Here is a 21,431-nt window from a genome sequence, read left to right as displayed (position 1 = left end):
ACTTCACAAAAATATGTCACAAGAAATATAAAATATACACTTCTTTGCTTCAGTTGTTGGAAATATTTAATGGCAGCATTATTTTGAACAATTTGAATCATTGATTTTAAATCCAAATGATTTAATTTCAAAACACAGTCGACGTGATGTAGACTAAAAGAGATAAAAAAATGTATGTTATTTCCCTAATAGATAGATAGATAAATAAATTTACATCTGTATATATATATATAAAAAAAAAAAAAAAAATATATATATATATATATATATATATATATATATATATATATATATATTTATATATATATAGAGAGAGAGAAGTGTATATTAAACAGACATAATGCACCAGGCTAAAAATTGCTACTTTTAGACAAGAATTTATTTTTTAATACAAGCCCTCCATGGCGGTATAGTAGCTTGCCTTTTTTCACTCCTATGGACAAGATAGGGTTTGAAATCTATCAGAGAGTAGATGAATTCTTAAAGGCTTTCATTGAGATTGTAGTTAGCTGATACAAGGTGTAAAGAGCACAATTTTTTCCCCAATAGTTATTCTAGATTTTTAGCTCATACAACATGCAAATTGGCCAGAAATTCCCTGGGGAATTTGCATATTGAATTATTGAATAACTTTTCGTATCATTTTATAATTTATAAAATGGGTAACACTATACAACATATGGTACCTCAAACATTTGTATGTGGCTATTAAATAACAGCACTGTTGTTGTGATAAAATAAACACAGTGAAATTTTTCACACCTTACCAGTTATTCGCTTCAAAATAATTGCTTAAGTCTTGTACACACTGTTCCATGCATTTCTTCCAAGCATAGAAACACTTCTGTAAGCCCTTTTAACACTTCTGTCGTGTTTTTTTCTGAATGTTTTCAATGGACTGAAAATGGGTTCCCTTAAGTATACTTTTCAGTTTAGGGAAGAGAGAAAAGTCACAAGGGGCTAAAGTCTCTCAAGTAGGGAGCATGTTCACACAGAGGAATTTGTTTTTTGGTCAGACATTGCAAACAGGGTGCACGTTGTGTGCTGGTGCACACAACGTGCACCCTGTTAGTTGGATGCACCCTGGTGCATCCAACCAACCTTCCACAATTCAGATCTTTTTCTTTGAATTTTTTCACACAGCTCCATCAGAACTTCAATGTAGTACGTTTGAGTGACAGTCTGATTTGGTGGGATATATTCAGCTATAATAATTCCTTTAATATCGAAGAAAACAAGAAGCATCGCTTTTAATTTTGATTTTCTTGCTTTTTTTGGTCTTGTCTTTAATTTTTTTTGGTTTACTTTTGTTATCTTACACTGAGTTTCTCAGTCGTATTAGAACAGTCAACTTACATTGCAGGTAATTATAGTATTCAGAAAGTTTGGATCATCTTCAATTTTTTTCAAAACATCTTTGCAAACGTGAAGATGTTGCCAAATTTTTGGCAACATCTTGGCACACACTTTTCTCATGCCTAAATTTTCAATTAAAATTTGTCTAACTGTTTCTATGAGTTCTGATGTAACCATTCTAATGCTTATGTGATGATCAATGTCCACATTTTCATCAGTTTTCATTGATATCAGACAGCCTGATTGTTCATTATCTTCCACATTCTCTCTCTTCCATTTGAAAATCTTTTATGCCATTCAACCACACAAGCTCTTGACAGTATCTTCCCCATAAACTTCCTCATAATGTTCAGTTGGTCTTTTTTTTTTTAGTTTTGTTAAAAATTTGAGGCTGATTCATTATTCAATTCTTTTGTCTGCCATTTTTCTGGAAAAATTCAAAAATACAAGGTAATGAAAACCTGTCTCACTGCAAAGATCGCTATGCTTTTGTTTCATCGTTATGCTTTTATTTCATGCATGGTGTGTACTGGCTGTGCGTGCAGTTTCGTTATTGGTTGCCACACTTCTGGGATTTATTAGTTGTATAATCGCCAAATACAGAACAGCTTTAGACATATAATATGTCTACCATTCATTCAAATTTAACCCATTTATGCCTAAAATCAGGATTTATTTATGAATTTTAAATTTATGTGAGAAATAAGGACAATTAGAACCTAATGACATAAAAAATGCAGTTTTATTCATCAAAATATGATTTTCAATGAAAATACAAGGTGACCTATATATAGGATGCTAGGAAAATACCTTACAAAAACAAATAATTTTTTTTTAGTGTTACTGAATATGGTAAGCTTTGAAGCATTTTACACGTAATCCTCTATTACATTTCTCACATCTTGTGGTTGTTTTCACATGACAGTGTGCACATCGTGTTTGATTTTCTCGGGGAATGACCCAATGTGCACGCATGACAAATCGACTTTCATTCAAGTTTTGCTGTGGTCTTCCTCGCTGTCCTTGTTGCGGTATTGCAATATTGCTCTAAATAAAATTTAACTATAGTTCTATGAAAACCTAATATGTTCACTGCATCTTTGCCTTTGCATATTCTATGTAGCCAGGCATTATTCACAGCTACATTGATCAAATATGTAATAAGGCTAGGATACCATTTTTTTCCCTCTAATGCCAGTTCTGCATTTTGATATATTCTGGTCCATTAAGTCTACTACTCCCTTTTCTTTGGAGGAGATTCAGACTCCTCATCTTCAATTGAAGAATCATCTAAAGCAGCTTGAGCATTAAGCATGCTTCCAGGCAAATTATTTATCATTCCCAGACCATCTTCTTCACAAGAATCATTATGAGTAATAGTCCTGGTTGCATTCTTGGGTGGTAATAAAGTAATAAAAAATTCTTTTTCTTTATCCTTCATCAGTAGAGAGCTATCTTCAGTTGAATCAAAAATGTCATTTAGTTTTGAGGGAATTTTGGATTTGCTGTAGAACTGTTTAGGGTCCATTCTGCTAAAAAAAAAATATATATATATATGTATTATCATTAGGGAATGACTAGAGCTTACAATACTGAGATTCCGGGATCCCGAATACCGGTCATTTTTTTCCGGTATTGATACAAAAATACCAGTTTTTTGGTACTAATTTAAAAAATAATTATTGATGATTAATTCATCATAAAGGTTATAAAATCAACAGAATTGCATTCTGTTGATTTTATAACCTTTATGGGAATTAATCATCAGAATAAACCATTAAAAATGGTTTATTAAACCAGAAAAAACAACAGAATAAATCATTAATACTGCTGAATTTGCAAATGAGGGATTGTTATACACGGTACAAATGCCATGGAAACCTGAAAATGTCATGAAACTGTAAGACAAAATCTTACAAATATATTTCTCTTATTTCAATTATAGTGTGTGTGTGGAAGTAAAGCACTTAAGGAATAACAAAAACATCATTACGGAAACATTTCCATTAGTGGCAGTAGGCCTGGTAGTGCAATTAAGGAATATAGTGAACATTGTGATATATGGTGAATAAGGAGTATGGCAGGTGCGGAAGGGTTAAAATTAAAAGCTTCTGAACAATAGTTTAATCCCTCTATTACACCTCTACTTGAGGATGCCACATGCGACATTTAGTGCATTTTGGGAAAGGGTGTCGGTATGGAGCAGTTCAAAGGTATTGTGAACAGGTGATCTAGAGGTAAAAGATGAAAGCATTTTGTTGTGTGGGTAAAATATTCTGTTTTTCCCGCCAAACAAAAAAGAGTGAATTTAAAGAATAACACCTTGGGGTCAGGTTTAAATTAGATAGGGGGAGATATGTAAATGCCTGCAAACCCTTCTGGGGTTTGCATGCATTTACATATTACCCTTCTGGGGTTTACACATAAGCTTGTGTATAAAAAAGTAGTACAAGGGACGATTGTAATTTGCAATCAATTCAATAAATATATAAATGAGAAGGAAATAAATAAGGTGTTCGCATCAAAAGGGTGATTTGTGATTGTTGTTTGGAGGGGTTGCACACTTCCAGTGGTAGTTCTGGGTTCAGTTTGGATCCAGTTCTCTCTCTCTCTCTCTCTCTCTCTCTCTCTCTCTCTCTCTCGAGAGAGAGAGAGAGAGAGAGAGAGAGAGAGAGAGAGAGAGAGAGAGATCACTACACTCTGTGGAAGAAACCCACACAAAGGAATCCCACTGTGAAAGAGAAGGAAGGTAGGTCCACTGAACTGTGTTGTTTTGGAAATGGTACTTAGATAAAGTGGGGGATTTTAGAGCAAGGGTGAAGTTGAAGAACATGAGAAATAAGGAAATGTTTAGTACTGAGTTAGTTTATTGGTTGAAGTTGTAAAGACAATTGATATTGCTAAATTAAGAGAGATTACATGGAATTGTTAGCATTAAGTTAGAGACTTATGGATTGCTGTTGTGAAGAGAATTGATATTGGCTATTAAGAGAAATATGAGGAAGCGATTAAGATTGAATTAGTTTGGTGTTTGAAGCTGTAGAGAGAGTTGAGATTGTTAATTGAGAGAAATTTTATGGAAATGTTAGCATGTATTAACAGAATAAATAAGAAAAATGAATAGATTAGATGTAAATGAACACCAGTTATGTATTGTAAGTAGATTTGTATGATAAATGACTTTTGTTTTACATTTGTGTCATTGCTCTTGAGAAACTGACACCTCAAATATAATATGAATACTCGTGTGTGGGGGGAATATCCCTCAGCTCCTGGAAATTCTCATTTTTTAATGCAATCAAGTAACTTGTGAGGCTTAGTGTTTGAGGGGAGCTGCTGTACGAAAATCATAACAATAGCCACTGATGGTGATACTAAGGTACAGGGAAATAAAAATTAATAGATAAATAAATAACTCCCCCCCACAACTTAGATTTGGTTTCCTCACCAAGCTTAACCACCAGTCCCTTTCTTTTGTTAATACGGATAGTGCCACAAAAAGTCAAAAAGGAAATATTTTTTATTTTTGATAAAAAGGAAATAACATTTTTTGAAGATGAGGAAATAAGGGTGGGTTAAACTGCAACTCGTCTACGACTATCTCAGTAAAAAGCACCAACCAGCACAGAATCCAAAAGGACGTTTTCTGCCGCTAATTAAATATGTACCAAAATTAGATCTAGTCTAAACTATAACGCTATTGAGTTTCTTAAGAGCTCACTTTATTCAGACAGGTAGTGTAGATGCTTATTTTTTGTTTTTAGAATAACTGTATGTTTAATAATTTTTGCTAGAATATTTATTATTGTAATAAAAATCTGATTTAAAATGTGAATTCAAGTAATTACTTGTTTTTTCCTTACTTTATTGCACCTAATTGTCATCAAAATTTATTGCAAAAAATGTTTTTTTTTTTGGAATACTGGTATCCCGGTTTCATAAATTAAAAATACCGAAATACTGGTATTAAGATTTTGACCAGTATTGTGAGCCCTAGGAATGACGCTATCTGGTTATTTTCCAGAAAGGTTATCATATAGAAAAAGTATTAAGTTTTGAGCCATTACAATAGAAATTACAATAGAAATTTGAGATTAATTAATTCTTACCTACTTCTTGAAGACAGACTAAACTGACTGAAGATTTCTTGCTGATGCTCCAGAAACTTGAGTGTTCAGACAATTAACAGCTGCTGCCAGCAGCTAATTTATAGGAGAGTATTAACTCGATTAGACAATAGAATAGTGCCACGTTTTTATCCTAGATCTGGGGTTCTTGTGTAGTGGAAGCCTGGGGTGACCTTTGCTCCTATACTCTGGGCATCAGCCCATGCTGCTGGTGCCAAGTTTTTATCCTGGATCTGAGGTTCTTGTATAGTGGAAACCTAGGGCGACCTTTGCTCCCGTATTCTGGGTATCAGGGTTGGTGTGCGGGCAGGTTTAGGATCTTACCGATACCTATTATCAGACCATGCTGCTCATATGAAGTTTTTATTCTGGATCCGGGATCCTTGTTTAGTGGAAGCCTGGGGTGGCTTATGCTCCCATACTATGCACGCCAACTCTGATGTCCAGAGTATGGGGCATAAGTCACTGCAGGCTTCCACTACACAAAGACTCTGGATCCAGGATAAAAATCCAAGTGTAAACCGAAAGAATCATGCGGTTGTAATATCCTTGCTGTCAGACATTTTACTATGCAAATGCCTTGCATCCTAAATATAGGACACCAATTTGTAAAGGCAAATTGGTGTCAAGCAAATTTCAGTTGGTAAACTTAAAACTTATATTGGTTAAAATTTAATGCATTTTGATTAAAATAAACAATAAAAAATGATAATCTGAGAACTGACAAATACTGAAACATTGACCTGTGTGAAAATCGAAACTCAAAAATTTAGCATATTTGAAAAGTGGCAACAAAAACCTATCGCTTAAAAGTCACAAACAACACTGAGTATGTTTTCTCCAGACTCCTGGAACATGTGGGCATAGTAGTTTTACATTTTCTATGTAAGCACGTTTTCTATGAATATTTTTTAAGGCAGACTATATAAAGGACACTAGGCATAAATGGGTTAAAGTGGTAGAAGTAACCAAAAACCCTTATCATTAAAATAGTTGAAGAAATGTACTCCAACTTGCATTATATCAATTAGTGACATTTCTCAATATTCTGTACACTTATTTTAAGTTAATGGAAACTAATGTCTATGAACCTCCACTACATTTACTTACAATATAAGTGAATGTAAAACACAACAGTAAACTGATCGAGAGAGAGAGAGATCAAACTCATCACTAAAGGATCACTTTGCGAAATCATCAACAAGCACACATATACTAAAAAAAAATTACATCAAGGTAGAAGCTGCCTTGATATGCCTATTAAATTTGATAATTACAATAAGGAATTCAAAACATAATTTCATGCTCTAAGAGAAATGAAAGCAAATTGGCAATACAACATGTATTGCCACAGAAATTTTCTGATTTCTTCAAAAAAAAAAAAAAAGATTCTGGAGTGATTGTCTGTATTTCATTAAATTTATGGTTAACATATAACACATTAAAGTTTACTGTTTAAAAAAAAAATCATATTATTTATGTTCAATTTGATTTGACTGCTTCATATATATATATATATATTTTTTTTTTTTTTTTGTTGATGCTGTTTAAGCTTGCTTTCTTGCATCATATGCCTCTACTAATGCTAATGTATTCAATTTTGTTTTGAATGTTTTTTAACATTTCATAAAATTTTCTTTTTCTTTACATCATATTTATCCTAATACCATATCTATAGTAAGCGTCGAAAATTTGAAAGTCAATAATCCAAATGAGCCAGCATTTATTTATTATTATTATTATTTTTTTATGCTGGTGCCATAAAATAATTGCAGCAAGCGCCGGTTATTGTGATCATGTTTGTGAATTGAATTTTGATTCTGTTAAATGGCAATTATGTGAAAATTGGAGGAATTTTATCCACAGGCTATAAAAAGGAAGATACAAAGCACAAATTTATTAAACGGCAATTCTACTTTTATTACCTTACCAATTAACAAAATTAAATGGTATGTAAAAATCGGAAGAATATTATTCACAGGTTAGCAAAATAAAAGTAAATTTATGCTTGCATACATAACGTAATTAATATACATACAGTATTAACTAAATATAACACTTTGTAATCTGTTATTCAACACACTTTGCAATTTATATTTCTGTTCACTGACATTTTTTTGGGGGATTGTAAAATTAAAACAATAAAAAAAGATAGGCGTGAATCAATAACAAAGAACACGGCACACACAAATTGCTACTAACATGACGTGTGAGAGACAACTGGTTCGCTAAAAAAAAGACAATATGTGTGTATATATTTACCGTAAGTTTTACAGTTTGGAATTCAAAAATATAAAACAATAATAAAATATTCACTTTTTTTATTGCAATTTGCATATAGCCAATTGATTCACACAAAATGTTTTTGTTGACTTTTGCCAAGCTCTTCAACCATAGATTGGCTATGGATAGAAGAGCTTGGCAAAAGTCAACAAAAACATTTTGTGTGAATCAATTGGCTATATGTATTGGCTACTTATTCTTACCGTAATGACCTTATCAGGTTCATGACAATTTTAGTAATGCTAAATCTTTGATAGATGTTGAGCATGGGAATGCCATTACTTTAAGAAGCCCAGGCAAAATTAAGTGGATATTTGTTGGAAATAATATTCCTGTAAAATTGCTGGTGGAGATAATCCATACACAGGCTGCCATGTAGGAAAGGGGTTGGGGGAAAGGAAGCAAAAAGGGTGCCAAAATTATCGCGCCCTGGCTGGATTTTTCTAGTCACAACATATAGCATTCTACAGGCTAGAGATGTGAGCCCCTGGCCTTTGGCCATGAGAGCTGCAACTCTATTTACAGGTCTGTATTGTATTCATCATGTACTATAGTTGCAATAAAGATTCTCTCTCTCTCTCTCTCATGGCCCAAATGCTGCTAGCCATTGTAGATTAAAGTGTGTGCTGCTCTACAGTTTATAGCCATTGTCAGTTTAACAACTGGTTAGCAAAATTCTTGAAAATTTAATTAACAATCGGCTCGTGTGAGCCAGTGCAAGCCAGCTCCAGCACATCACTGGACATAAAATGAAGAGAAGATTCTGAACATTTATTTACAGAGTTTTATTTTACCATACTGTAGTTATGGTGCCTTCTTCTTTTAAAAGGAAGCAGAAATTTTTACCAATTGAATTGAAGATTGAGATTTTAAACAGACTTTCAAAGGGGAGAAAGCTGGTCTTCGTTAGCAAAACTTTACAAGGTTGGAAAGTCAACCATAACAGACATTAAAAACAACAAGGAAAAAATTTGAAAGTCTGCATCAAAACTTGATTCAGATGATGGTGTAAAAAAAGAGAAAAACTATGAGAACAGCTAATGACCTAACCCTTGAAGGTGCTGTTTATTTGTAGTTCACATAGAGATGAAGTTTAGGAGAACCTATATCTGGACTTTTGTTGTGTGAAAAGGCACTGGATTTCAACAAAAAATTAGGTGGTCCCTCAGATTTTCTTCACATTGAAGGGGAATTTTATTTTGTAATTTTGCTGCAACGGAATTGTTTAAAAAAAGTTTATCAATCTTATAGAAAGTGAAGGATATTTTAAAGATGACATATACAATGCTGACGAGACTGGAATAAACTGGCAGTCACTGCCTCAAAAATCTCTTGAATCTTGCCGTGCAACAGCTGCTCCCAGATTTAAAGTGAGCAAAGAGCAAATTACAGCTATGGTTTGTGCTAATGCAATGGGATTCATGCTTTGCCATTGATGTTGATAGGAAAATCAAAGAAACTCCGTTGTTTTAAAATGTCTCCTGCCTCCCTGCAAGTTATAAAGCGGAAAAAAATGCATAGATGAACTCAGAAGTGTTCACTGATTGGTTTACCAACCATTTTATCCCGAATGTCAAGAAGTATTGTAAACGAGAAGGCACAATGGGCAAGGTCTTGCTTATCATAGACAACATTATCACATCCTTCAATGGAAACATTAAAGAAAATAGACAGCGGATTCGAGGTCATGTTTCTTCCACCAAATATTTCCTCACTCCTCCAACTGATGGAGTCATCGAAAAGTTGAAGAGGATCTACAAAAAACAAGTCTTGCATCATTTACTTTTAGAAGAAAACAATGAAGAAAGCATCGTAGCTTTTTTGAAAAAGCTCAGTCTCAAGGACAGCTGCTACATGTTAGCTAATGCGTGGGAATCACTCACTGCACACCATTTAAAAAATTCTTGAAAAAAACTGTGGCCCATTTTACAGAAGAAACCATTTCAACTTGTTTCAGTCGATCCCTGGGTTTGAAGATTGCGACGAAAGTGATGCAAGAAAGTGGCTGGACAATGACACTGATGCTTCAAGGTTTCCTGTTTTAAATGAAAACGAAACTGCAAATGTGAAAGAAACTGGAGATCCTGAAAATGATAAATGAAGAAAATTATGTCAACATTGGGCCTACGCATGCTGAGGCATTCACAGCGCTAGAGACTGCGATGGCTTGGTACGAGCAACAAACTGAATGCTGTCCAACTCAATTACTCTTGCTGAAAAGAGTGAGAGATCTGGCAGCAAAGAAATGAAGTTCGAAAATGGTGCAGCAAAAAATAAGTGATTATTTTCATTAAAGGCCTATAAATATGTGTTATCGTGACTGAAAGTTCCATTTGTTTTGTTACCTATGAATAAAAATACATTAAGTACAACTTAGTTTTTTAATTTCTAAACTTATTAAACCCTTTTTTTTAAGTCTCCAGACAGTATTTTTAACGAGTTTGAAAATTTGAACAAACCGGAAATGCAAAGTACCCGGTTCGAATCAGTTTGTATTATTGACGCTCTACTGTATATTAACATATGTTGTTGGATTTGAATATATTTGCTTGTTTTTATGAATCACTTTTAAATGTTTATATAATTATATTCTACAATACCTTTCATGAATTTATGCTGCACTAATTACTGCTGTATCTTCCTATTAGTCTGAATTCTGAGGTCTTATTATAAATCTAAAACACAAACATGAAAAGTGGGGAAAAGGGGAAAATTGAACATAAGTTCTGAAAAAGAAAGTTTTTTTTTTTTTTTTTGTTGTTGGTGCATTGACTTCTGTGGTCATATTACACCTCCCAAAGTTTTTTTTTGCATTTTCTACTCTGATCCAAGCCTGAGGCGGGATTCAAACCTGCTACCTTTGGGAAAAAGAAAGTAATTTATATTCTAAAAATAAACAGTGAGGAACTAATATTGGCAACCACAATTTAAATTTTGAAAATTAACAAAACATTCATAAATGTAATAATTCCTAAGGAATTATTTGTAATGGGAAAAAAAATTATGATCCTATTGTATTTAACCTAAGAAAAAGAACACATATGGTAATACTGCACACAATAGAGAGGGAAATAAGGGGAGATGAAACCAGATATACACATATACATTCACTTTTAGTACTTACTGAATATTCAGAAACCATAAAAAAGGATAAAATAAATGTTAATTTACATTTCTGTACAACAAAACACTGTAATCTTTAAAGCATTAAAAAACAAAACACATCAGGTGAAAAATGTTAATGTTAGACAAAATCATGAAAATCTACAAGAGGTGGCAACACTGTCAGGGGTCACCAACTAGCAAACCATAGTCCACATCTGGAGTGCCAATGATTTTTCACAGACCACAAATAATGAATCTAAGTTAATAATCTGTGTATAAAGATTATTTTGTTTTTGCATTGTGATATATTCCCTTAATTTGCTGTGCAACATAAAAAAAAAACATGATCATACATTATATTGAATGCATCTTTCTTTGTGTTCTGTAGTAAGAGTAGTCTTCCTATGTAAAAAGCTGGGGCTTCCTTACAGCATATAAATAAAAATATGCTATCATAATATTTACTTGACATTATGAATTACACATTTTCTTATACAGGTTGCGAAGAAAACTAACTAGTAACCCCTGATATATGACGGCAATGAGTGCAATATGAGTTGAAAGGGTAAAACAAACTAATCTGTTCTCTCCATATTGTGCACTAGCAAGGTGATTTATCAAGGGTGGAGTGGCACAGTTGCTCCAACGTATCTAATGTTGCTGGGACCCTGGAACAAGAAATTAGCATTGGTCTCAAGGCATCTAAAAATGTGTGAATCAGAGTTACAAGACCATCAAAGTCTGGCACTACCTAGTTAGGTTATTTTTTTTAAGGAGACTATTTGGACTGAGCTAAATATGTAAAAAAGGGGGATCTTTGCAAAAAAAAAAAAAAAAAAACAGCACACAACAGATTAGAAAATTTTGGTATACATGTAAAAAACACATTATCTCAAATGTGCGGCAAATCCATGTTTGGGGAGGGATTCCACATTTGCAGAACACTTTGGAAGTACTATACTTCCAAATTGCTTCTCTAATTTTAAGGTATTTATGAAGAAGGTGTGGTGTATAAGTCCTTGAAAGCATATATTTTCAGTTTTCAAGTTAGGAAAAGCTCATTTATTAATCACATGTACTATGGATAAAACAAATGATTCCTTGCTTCATTTTTTCCTGTGCTAACAGTAAAATATCATGATTGACCATATAAAAGACACAGTACATATTTTGGAACAAAACATAGATAATGTTCATTATATTGAACATTATCTATGTTCAATATAGGAAATAAAAACTAAATAATAAATAAAAAAAAAAAAAAAAAAAAAAAATATTGAATGATTTTTTTGCAAAGATAAATGTGTAATTCATACGGCTGTATAATAAAAAACTAATAATAACAAAATTACTTTATTTATCATTTATATATTGCTTTCAAAGATAAAAATGGTAATTTTATTACAATAAAAAAAATTACCTGTCTGCAACTCTTATTCAAAGTAATTTCTCGATATTTACAAGGACCTATTATACCTGTAGATAGGAAACTGTCATTCTTTTTATCAATCTGAAGAACAACAGAGGGTATGTGACTCCAGAAATTACCAAGAGCTGGCTTATACCTAGAATTTTCTCCTTCAACAGTATGATTACTTACCTAACAAAAATGTAATCAACAATTAACCAGTTCCATAAGTATAACAAAAAACACTGGCAATTCAATTGATATCTTTTATTTAACTATCTTTAAAATCATTCTACAATATTTAAAATATCATTCATACGCTAGCATTAAATACAGCAATTGACCAGATTATATAGGGACTGTCTCCATTAAATTCAGGATACATAAGTTGCCAAAGTTGCTAGAATGTTATGAAAAAAAGTGTTGTGTTATGAAATAAAAAGCAAACACTGTAATACACTATTGTATTTTACTGCACTTACAAATTGTGTAGAGTAGAAGAACTAGAAAATTTCAAGCCTTGGAACTTCAATTTATTGAAATGCTCAGATTTACATACTTTATTTATACATCATCCCTCTTAAAACCATTATGAAAAAGCAAAATGGAGATACAAAGTTTCAAACTACAGCATCTGAGGGAAACTACACAGTGGGGCAATTGGAAAACAAGACTGATGTTAGAAAAAATAATGATCCTCTGTATGAGTAAACTAACTTGGGTTTATTCAAAGTAACTTCATCCCACATCCACACACTGCATGCAACGATTACAAAGTGATTGGAACAACTGGTGTAAGGCCACGTCTGGTATACTGTTCAATGTTCTCATCATAGCTCTTTGAATGGTGTTGATGTCATCAAAATAACAGCCTTTCAGTGATGCCTTGAGCTTCGGGAACAAAAATAAATCGCACAGTGCTAAGTCTGGTGAATACAGTGGGTGCGACAGTATGTAGACTTTTTTTTGCTAGCCAAAAACTCATAAACAATGAAAGCAGCCTTGTGGCTTGGCGTGTTGTTGTGCAAGAGGAACCAAATGCCATCTTCTCCATATTGAGACCACAAACAATGATTCTCTGCAACAAACGTTTCAAAATGTCGAGATAGTGGGCAGCAGTAACACTTTAGCCACTGGGCATGATCTCTTTATGCACAATTCCCTTGTTATCATAGAAAGTGATGAGAATGGTTTTGATCTTTATTGGCTTTGGGAGAGTTTGCCATTCCACTCCACACTTTCCTTTGTCACTTCATTGCAGGATTGTACCGAAAACATCATGTCTCGTCACCTGTAACTAGTGAATTCAGGAAGTTGGGTTTGCTTTCAGTGACCCCAATGAGTTCTCTGTAGAGTTCAACTCATGCCTGTTGTTAATCATCTGTTAATGAATGTGGAACAAACTGCACACAGGGCTTCGTTTTCTTCAAATCCTGGGTTATTATTTTCAAATGGCACACATCTTCTGAAATCATTCGGAGTGTTGCACATTGGTCATTGGCAATTGGAAATGGTACGATTTCCCCATACCTTTTCAATCAACTCTGGCATTCAAATCACTTTTGCTGGGCCCAGATATTCATTATCTTCTAGTGATTCTCTTCCATGGGTGAAATGTTTATGCCACTCAAACACACGTAAACGAGGCAGACAATTCTCTCCATATTTTTGTTTCATTATTAGTATTAGTATTAGTAATGGCCGCATGGTGCAAGAAAGCCTATGGCTTATGCTGCACCAGCCAAAAAAAAAAAATTTTTAAAAATCCGAACAAAACAATGATAAAAACAAACAAAAAAAAATAATAATAATAAAATAAAAAAAAAATAAATAATAAAAAAAAAATAAATAATAAAAAAAATAATAATAATTAATAAAAAAAAGGAAATTAAACCTATCATCCTACGCGCTTCCCTTACCCGAAAGTACTATCCAGATGACCTTTGAATTTCCCCAAACTCTCGGCCTCTACCACCCATGAAGGCAACTTATTCCAGTAATTTATAACTCGCTGGCTAAAATAAAACTTCCTGCAGTCCAATCTAAACATTTCCCCCCCGTAACTTGAATTTATGTCCCCTAGTTCTAGCATCATTTATAATCTTGAAAATTTCGTCCTCATTCATTTTACTGATGCCTCTCAGAGCCTTAAACACCTTATTTGAAATGTTTCTGTAGCACTTTTGCCCAGCCAAACACAAAACTTGTTGTCTACTCTTTGTTCCATTGTCCCTCCACAACACAGACACAGGAGAGATGTGCAGTTCAGCTCACACTATGTTCTGAAATGGCAGCAATTTCTGATGATCTTGACTTTGGTGCTCAAGGAACAATCACTCTTTCATTTCATGTTCACTTCTAGTAGATGGTAAAACCAGCACTGGTCTGATCACATCAGTCTTATTTTCCAATTCCCACACTGTGTACAGAACAGCATAATGGTAAAACTTTATTCTACACTCCTTTTTTTTTTTTTTCTGGCAATACTGAATGTAATTCATTATCACCAAAAATAATTGCAAACCAAATTCACAATTTAAACTTGTGCATAAGAACAAATTTCTTGTCTTATGAACAAGTTTTTGCTATAAACTAAGCTCTTTTCTGTGGCATATGAAATTTATGCTTATTTATAGTTTCTTTGTAACAGAAAGAACTATAATTATAATCATGACTCAGGTAAGGTATTTCAATAAGTTACTAAAATGCTCCATAGAGTATTTCTATCCAATTATACTATATTTATAAATAATAGCAAGAACACCCATCTCATTAGCTACAAGTTACTGTGAAAATATTTTCAGAGTAACTTGTAGTAATTCCTTTACTGTGAAAATATTTTAATTGATAGTAAATATCATCAGACTGAAGCAATTATGGCATCGTCCCATACAGATAAAAAGTCTCATTCAGTGGATGCCGTTTGTCATTTCTGAAGCCTGTTAAATTGAGGGTTTACTGTATTACTTTTGTACAATGTGATGTTTGGTACTTAATGGGCCAATACAAACAGATTTAACTTTAAAAATTTTTTAACTGGCCCATATTAAATAGCACAAAAGTAATATTTAATGCTGGCATGTGATTTATTGAGATTTAACTAAATGGGAGATAGGAGAATTTAGACTATGTCATACAATTAGTGTGATATCACAGATCAACTGTATTTGTTTGACAAGAAAAGCAATTATCAATGCATCAAAATTTTGTTCATGAATATAGATTTTTCAAGTGATGATAACAGTTGTGAAAAGTTATTGTAGTGAAAATATAAACTCTCCAACTTGTATTACAAAATGCAATATTCAATTTTTTTTTTCTTCTTTTTTTAAGCTCTAAAAGCTAAAAGGTTTATGTGTATGCCATGGGTTAACTCGGCACCTCCGTAGGCAGGTGGGCAGGAGCAGCAGTGCATAGCGCACACGCTTCTTGATTAGACTGAGGTTCGAGCCCGTGACCACCAAATACGGAGGATGCGGACAGGTCAGGGAATGACCACCGCATATCCCCGGAGCAATATGGCCTTAGTTGCTAATGCTCCTAAAAACCAAATAACAAACAAATGGGTCAACCCTACAAACGTTTATAAGATATGTGACTTCCCAGCTCATCTTGGCCTGTGTATCTATCAAGAGATGCAATGGCTTGACATGGTTATACATCTTGATAAAGGTGGAATTCATATCAAGTGTGAACAAATATTTTGGGGGCTGAACTAATATTTGGAAATTGGAGCAATATAGTAAATTTGACAATGTATATACCAATTCCAATGTCACTGCAACTTCTAGAACCATTCCCAAATAGGTTTCTTTTGGAATTTATAATAGTTCCTGTTATGTTCTGAATAATTTCCCCAGTCATTGCAAATCTGTGACCTTCAGAGGAGCTTTAATTTGGGGGGGGGGGTGAATCACAGGGAGCTAAACCTGGCGAGTATGTTAGCTGGATGATCACAGTGATGGACTGCTTCACAAGAAATTCTTGAAAGGAAAGTGCCCAGTGTGCAGAAGCACTGATAATGCAAGTGCAAATTCCCTGAAGTCCATTTTCTGGACATATTTTTTGAACAGCATTTCCCATTTGTTGAAAAACTGTTATTGTTTTTTGTTTTTGTTATTTGGTTTTTAGGAGCATTAGCAACTAAGGTCATATTGCTCCGGGAATATGCGGTGGTCATTCCCTGACCTTTTCACATCCTCCGTATTTGGTGGTGACGGGCTCGAACCCTGGTCTAATCAAGAAGCGTGTGCTACGCACTGCTGCTCCTTCCCACCTGGCTATGGAGGCACCTGTAAAACTGTTATGTTGCATTCCTAGTTCACTACAGTTCGACCATGATGGACAAATTCATAACAAACAATGTGATCACTGAAAAACCCCATGTATCAAAAAATGAAATAAATGTGATCTTCACATTTAACCAAAGATTGACTTCCTTTTCTGGGCTTGGAGAAAAGTCTTCTACTGAGAGGACTAGGCCTTTGTTAAAAAAAAAAAAAAAAGGGACACACTCATGATTCATCACAAGTAATGAAGAAAGAAACAAAGTATGGATAATAGCAATGTGCTGACAATGATATTAACATGCCAGAACCCTCTGCTCTGTGATCATCACAGAGGATGTGTGGCACAAACTTGGTTGGAATGCACTGCATTCCTAAACCTTGTGTTAAAACTGAATGATATGTCTCATAAGAAAAATCAATTTCACTAGCAACTTTGCGAACAGTCAAACATCAGTCACTTGTAACCAGATCACAAACACGAGATCATATGGGATCTATCCAGTTACATTAAAGGAGGCAGCAAAGGAAGTAAACAAACCCTTAGCCATAATTATGAGAGCTTCCTTGGACTCAGGGGAGGTCCCCATGGACTGGAGGTGTGCAAATGTTTCACCAGTTCACAAAGCGGGTTCAAAAGGTGACACAAGTAACTATAGACCTGTTAGTTTAACTTGTGTTCTGGGGAAAACAATGGAATCACTAGTTAAAGAAACATTGCAGGATCATCTAAACAAGACTGCAGTAATAATTAAGATACAGCATGGGTTTGTTAAAGGGAGGTCTTGTCCGACCAATTTGATTGGATACTATGATGTGGTCACAAAGGAAATGAATGCCAAAAATAATTTTGATATCATATACTTGGATTTCAGAAAAGCTTTTGATACTGTTGCACAAATTGGAGAGGTATGGCATTAAGGGTAAGTTGCTACAATGGATAAAGGGATGATTGAGTGGGAGAAGACAGAGAGTGGTAATCAATGGACACTGCTATTCGTGGTTAAATGTTATTAGTGGAGTTCCCCAAGGTTCGGTGTTGGGCTCATTGTTGTTTTGTATATTTATCAATGATATCGATGAAGGTATATAAGGTTTAATGTCCAAGTTTGCAGATGATACAAAGGTTGGCAGGGTTGTTAATGACAGTAAAGACAGTATGCTACTGCAACTGGATCTAGATAAGTTGGGCAAATGGGCTGAGAAGTGCCAACTGAAGTTTAACATTGACAAATGCAAAGTACTGCATATGGGTAGCAATAACCCAAGAGAAACGCATCAACTGTGTGGTACTACATTCAGGGAAGTGGAAAGTGAAAAAGACCTGGGGGGAATTGTGCAGTCAAATATGAAGTTTGTTGAGCAATGCAGATGGGCTGCCAGGGTAGGTTATGGAGCTTTGTCAATGATATATAGGAATTTTGCTAGCAGGGGTAGGAAGGTGATTATCCCATTATGCAAGGCAATGTTCAGGCCACACCTAGAGTACTGTGTATAGGTCTGGAGGCCTCATTTTAGGAAAGATGTAGAGTTTCTAGAACGAGTACAAAGAAGGGCAACAAGATTGGTGAGGGGGGAGAAAGGGGTGCTCTTAACAAGAAAGGCTTAAGTTCTGCAAATTGCAGTGCCTGGATAGGCACCTGCAAGGTGATCTGATTGAGGTGTATAAGGCCTTGAATGGGATGAGAAAGCTGAATGCTGATGGGATTCTTCTTCCTCTTGCTCAGATTAAGAACTTGAGGGGAGATGGATTCAAATTGAGGAAAGACAGTTGTAGAATAAATGTGTGGAAATTTGCCTTTAGCCAGTGGGTAGTTGATTGGTGGAACAGACTTCCATATTTTGTTGTGGAAGTTTGATAGTCTAAATAAATTTAAGGTTAAGCTGGACAGGCTTTGGAACGATTGGAGGGCTGAAATGTTTTTTTTTTTTTTTTTTTTTTTGGCTGATGCTACATAAGCTTGCTTTCTTGCATCATATGCCTCTACTAATGCTAATGAGTGATTGAATCATTGATTTTTGAAGTTGAAGGGCAGCCAGATCTTCAATCTTCAACAAAGTGGCACTTTGAAATTTGCAAATCACTAAAAAGTTTTCAAATGACACAGCTGATCTTCTGTGAACACCATTTTCAACACTTTGAAGGGTTTTGTTGCCCTTTTCTCTAGTTTGAACCAAAATCTGATGCAAATTCACTGCTTAGTAAAATCATTCATTTTAAATGGATGATTTTATTCTATTCAACACACTTTATTTTAGTAACTGCATAAAAAAAAAAGGAAAAAAAAAAAAAAAAAAAAGAAATAATGGAATAAAGGATACTCCAGCCAATTCATTTGTTCAAGAAACATAACTCTGGAAGGCAGGTGACACAAGACTCTATCCTGCTGGGAAAAATAGTCATGGAAGTCCTTTCAATTTGTGTATGAGCCATGCTCTTAATATACTGAGATATAGTAACCTCTCACAGTTCATTTTGTACTTTTTTTTTTTTGAAAGAATTAAAAGAATATCAACCTTGAAGCTGTCACTATTATGTTCAAAAATAGCTTTAGGATTTGTTTCAATTGGGATTCTAACATGATTTTACTTTGTTATAGATATGAAAGAATCTCATCACTGAATACAAACTCTGTGGGAAGACTAATCACTTTCAAGCCATTTTAAATTAAATATCAGCTACAAATACCATAGAGTTAAATGAAAATTATTTTGCTGATGATGACATTAATCAGAGTATTCTACCATACTCTGATTTTATTCATCATCATCATAATCGGATGATGATGAGTAAAAAGTACATGGAACAATCAAGCAAAGCAAACTACATTTTGTTAAAAGTATTATGTACTTACCACAATTGAAATTGCACAATTCGAACACAATGTCTTCAATTGTTGACTTAAAGTAGCCAGTAAGCCTTGACCCTCTGCATGGTCACCACCTAATAAAGGTGCTATGACAGCAGCAATTGAGTCCAGAATAATAAGGCACAAACTAGATAAATCAAGTGTCTGTAATAACAAATTAATAAAATAAAAATGTTAAAACTAAATCATATTACTACACATTGATAAGATAACACCATATCATATGGTTATCTAAAAAAAGATATAAGTAAAATGTCAGTATAACCAACAAAAGAATAATGAACCATTCAGTGAAAGGAAATTATTTCCTCACCTCCACCAATTTACTATATCATAATGTAAAAATGTTACATTTTAACAAATATTACTGTAATAAAAATACAACTTTAGTGCAGTAAAAATTCATTCTGCAATGAAAAAGTATAATCATTATAATGAAATTTGTAAATCAGAAAATTATTAAACAATATGACAAACCATTTCTGACCTGCAGTCTAGTATTTGAAAATGCTGCAATGATTTACTAACTTAGCTGTTAACTGCCTATTCAAGATTAATGGCTTTAGAACTGCCTACCTTCCTAAAGTCTTAATTGATAATTTTAGAAGTGCCAGGGCTGTTTATGCAATTATACATTTTGTGAAACCCACTGATAGATGAGGCACCAGCATTATTGAAATTATGTTTGTTTACATTTTCGTGTAAAATTAATAAAATATTTTTTTTGTTGAAAACAATAAGTGTAAAAACACAACATTTTAATATTTTAAAACTTTTTGGTCAGTATTAGTCAGGTGTTATGCAAAGATGATTGAGTATATTGGAAGCTCCAAATTTAATCTCCAGCAATAACAGAAGTAATGAGAATTTTATTAAATGAAGTTTCAGATGGTCAGCACAACACACACAGAACCAACTTAAAGCACGATTTTATTATACCCAGTTCCTCAGTCAAAATTCAGTGTCAACTGTTTTTACTTATGTCCAACTTGCCTGCTAGTATCTGAATTAATACTCATTAATCATGTTGCAAAAATCCCAGACCTGTTGACGTTTTCATCCAAATGTGTAGTGGAAGGGCAGCCTGGCCTGGGTGCATTTTCAAAATTCCCTTTCAATTGCAAAAATAAGCATACCATACCACTCAAAAACAGGAGAATGTGATCATGCTTTATTATCACAGGCTTGCTCCTTGAAATTGGCTGTCTCTCTCTGTGGCACATATGCTCAATTTTACACAAAATTTAATATTCACTCATTGCCAATTTGATTTATTCACTTTCTCAAGACCACATTCATCAAGGTTTCAATTGTGCTATTGACCAAAAAAATGTGACATCAGATTTAAAAGTGGAAAAAATTGGGAAAACATAGCTCCTAACACCATATCAGATCATGTTAAATAGTTGTTGCCAGTGACATTCCAATTAGCAGCTTTAACGGTTTTTCATTTATTCATTAACAGCCCTATCAATATGAAAAATGAATTATAACAGTTTAACTGCGGTTGTGCCTCTACTTATTTTGTGTAGATAAACCTCTTTTCTCATGAAAAATGAGTAATTAGTAATTAGCTGTTTTTAAATGTTAAAAATCCACTGATAACAGGAAGGATTTTGCAAAACACTTGCAAAATCCTTTCAACAGGCTTTGCAACACAGTTGTTAATATTAATATCAATTAAACAGTTAATAAATCAAATTAGCACATTGAAGTGTTCATTTGATTTTAAAAATATGTACATTTAATAATTATAAGTAAAACAAACTTGAATCAGAAAAAAAGAAGAAGAAAGGATGCTGATAAAGAGCTATTAAAATTCAAACAATGAAAAAATCTGTAAAGTTTGCACCTCTGGCAGTAATCTTCTTAATTAACTATATGGTCTTTGGAATTTTTTATCCTAGGATGCTCCTAGCTGAATTTATTACTATTATTAGTAATATCTTATCTTATCTTCCTTCGTGGATTAGGCGATCCACCTGTTCTGATCTCG

General features: G+C 33.8%; 1 protein-coding gene across 1 annotated transcript in view; it reads right to left on the bottom strand.

Annotated features, from left to right (window-relative positions):
• Positions 1–2,590: 2,590 nt before the first annotated feature.
• The window catches only part of LOC150075912 (DNA repair protein RAD51 homolog 4-like), a 53,273-nt gene continuing 34,432 nt past the window's right edge, over positions 2,591–21,431 (bottom strand). Inside the window, exons 6-9 of the mRNA XM_090387209.1 lie at positions 19,421–19,579; positions 12,292–12,471; positions 6,714–6,790; positions 2,591–2,888 (exon numbers count right to left, since the gene is read on the bottom strand). Of these exons, the coding sequence (XP_090243335.1) occupies positions 2,591–2,888; positions 6,714–6,790; positions 12,292–12,471; positions 19,421–19,579 (714 nt within the window). The remainder of the gene's footprint in view (positions 2,889–6,713; positions 6,791–12,291; positions 12,472–19,420; positions 19,580–21,431) is intronic.

This window comes from Mastigoproctus giganteus, chromosome 13 (genome assembly GCF_048544385.1).
Source record: "Mastigoproctus giganteus isolate SK-2022 chromosome 13, ASM4854438v1, whole genome shotgun sequence".
Lineage (NCBI taxonomy): Eukaryota > Metazoa > Arthropoda > Arachnida > Uropygi > Thelyphonidae > Mastigoproctus > Mastigoproctus giganteus.
Note: the sequence above shows the minus strand (reverse complement) of the source record. Positions and strands in the feature narration are given on the sequence as shown.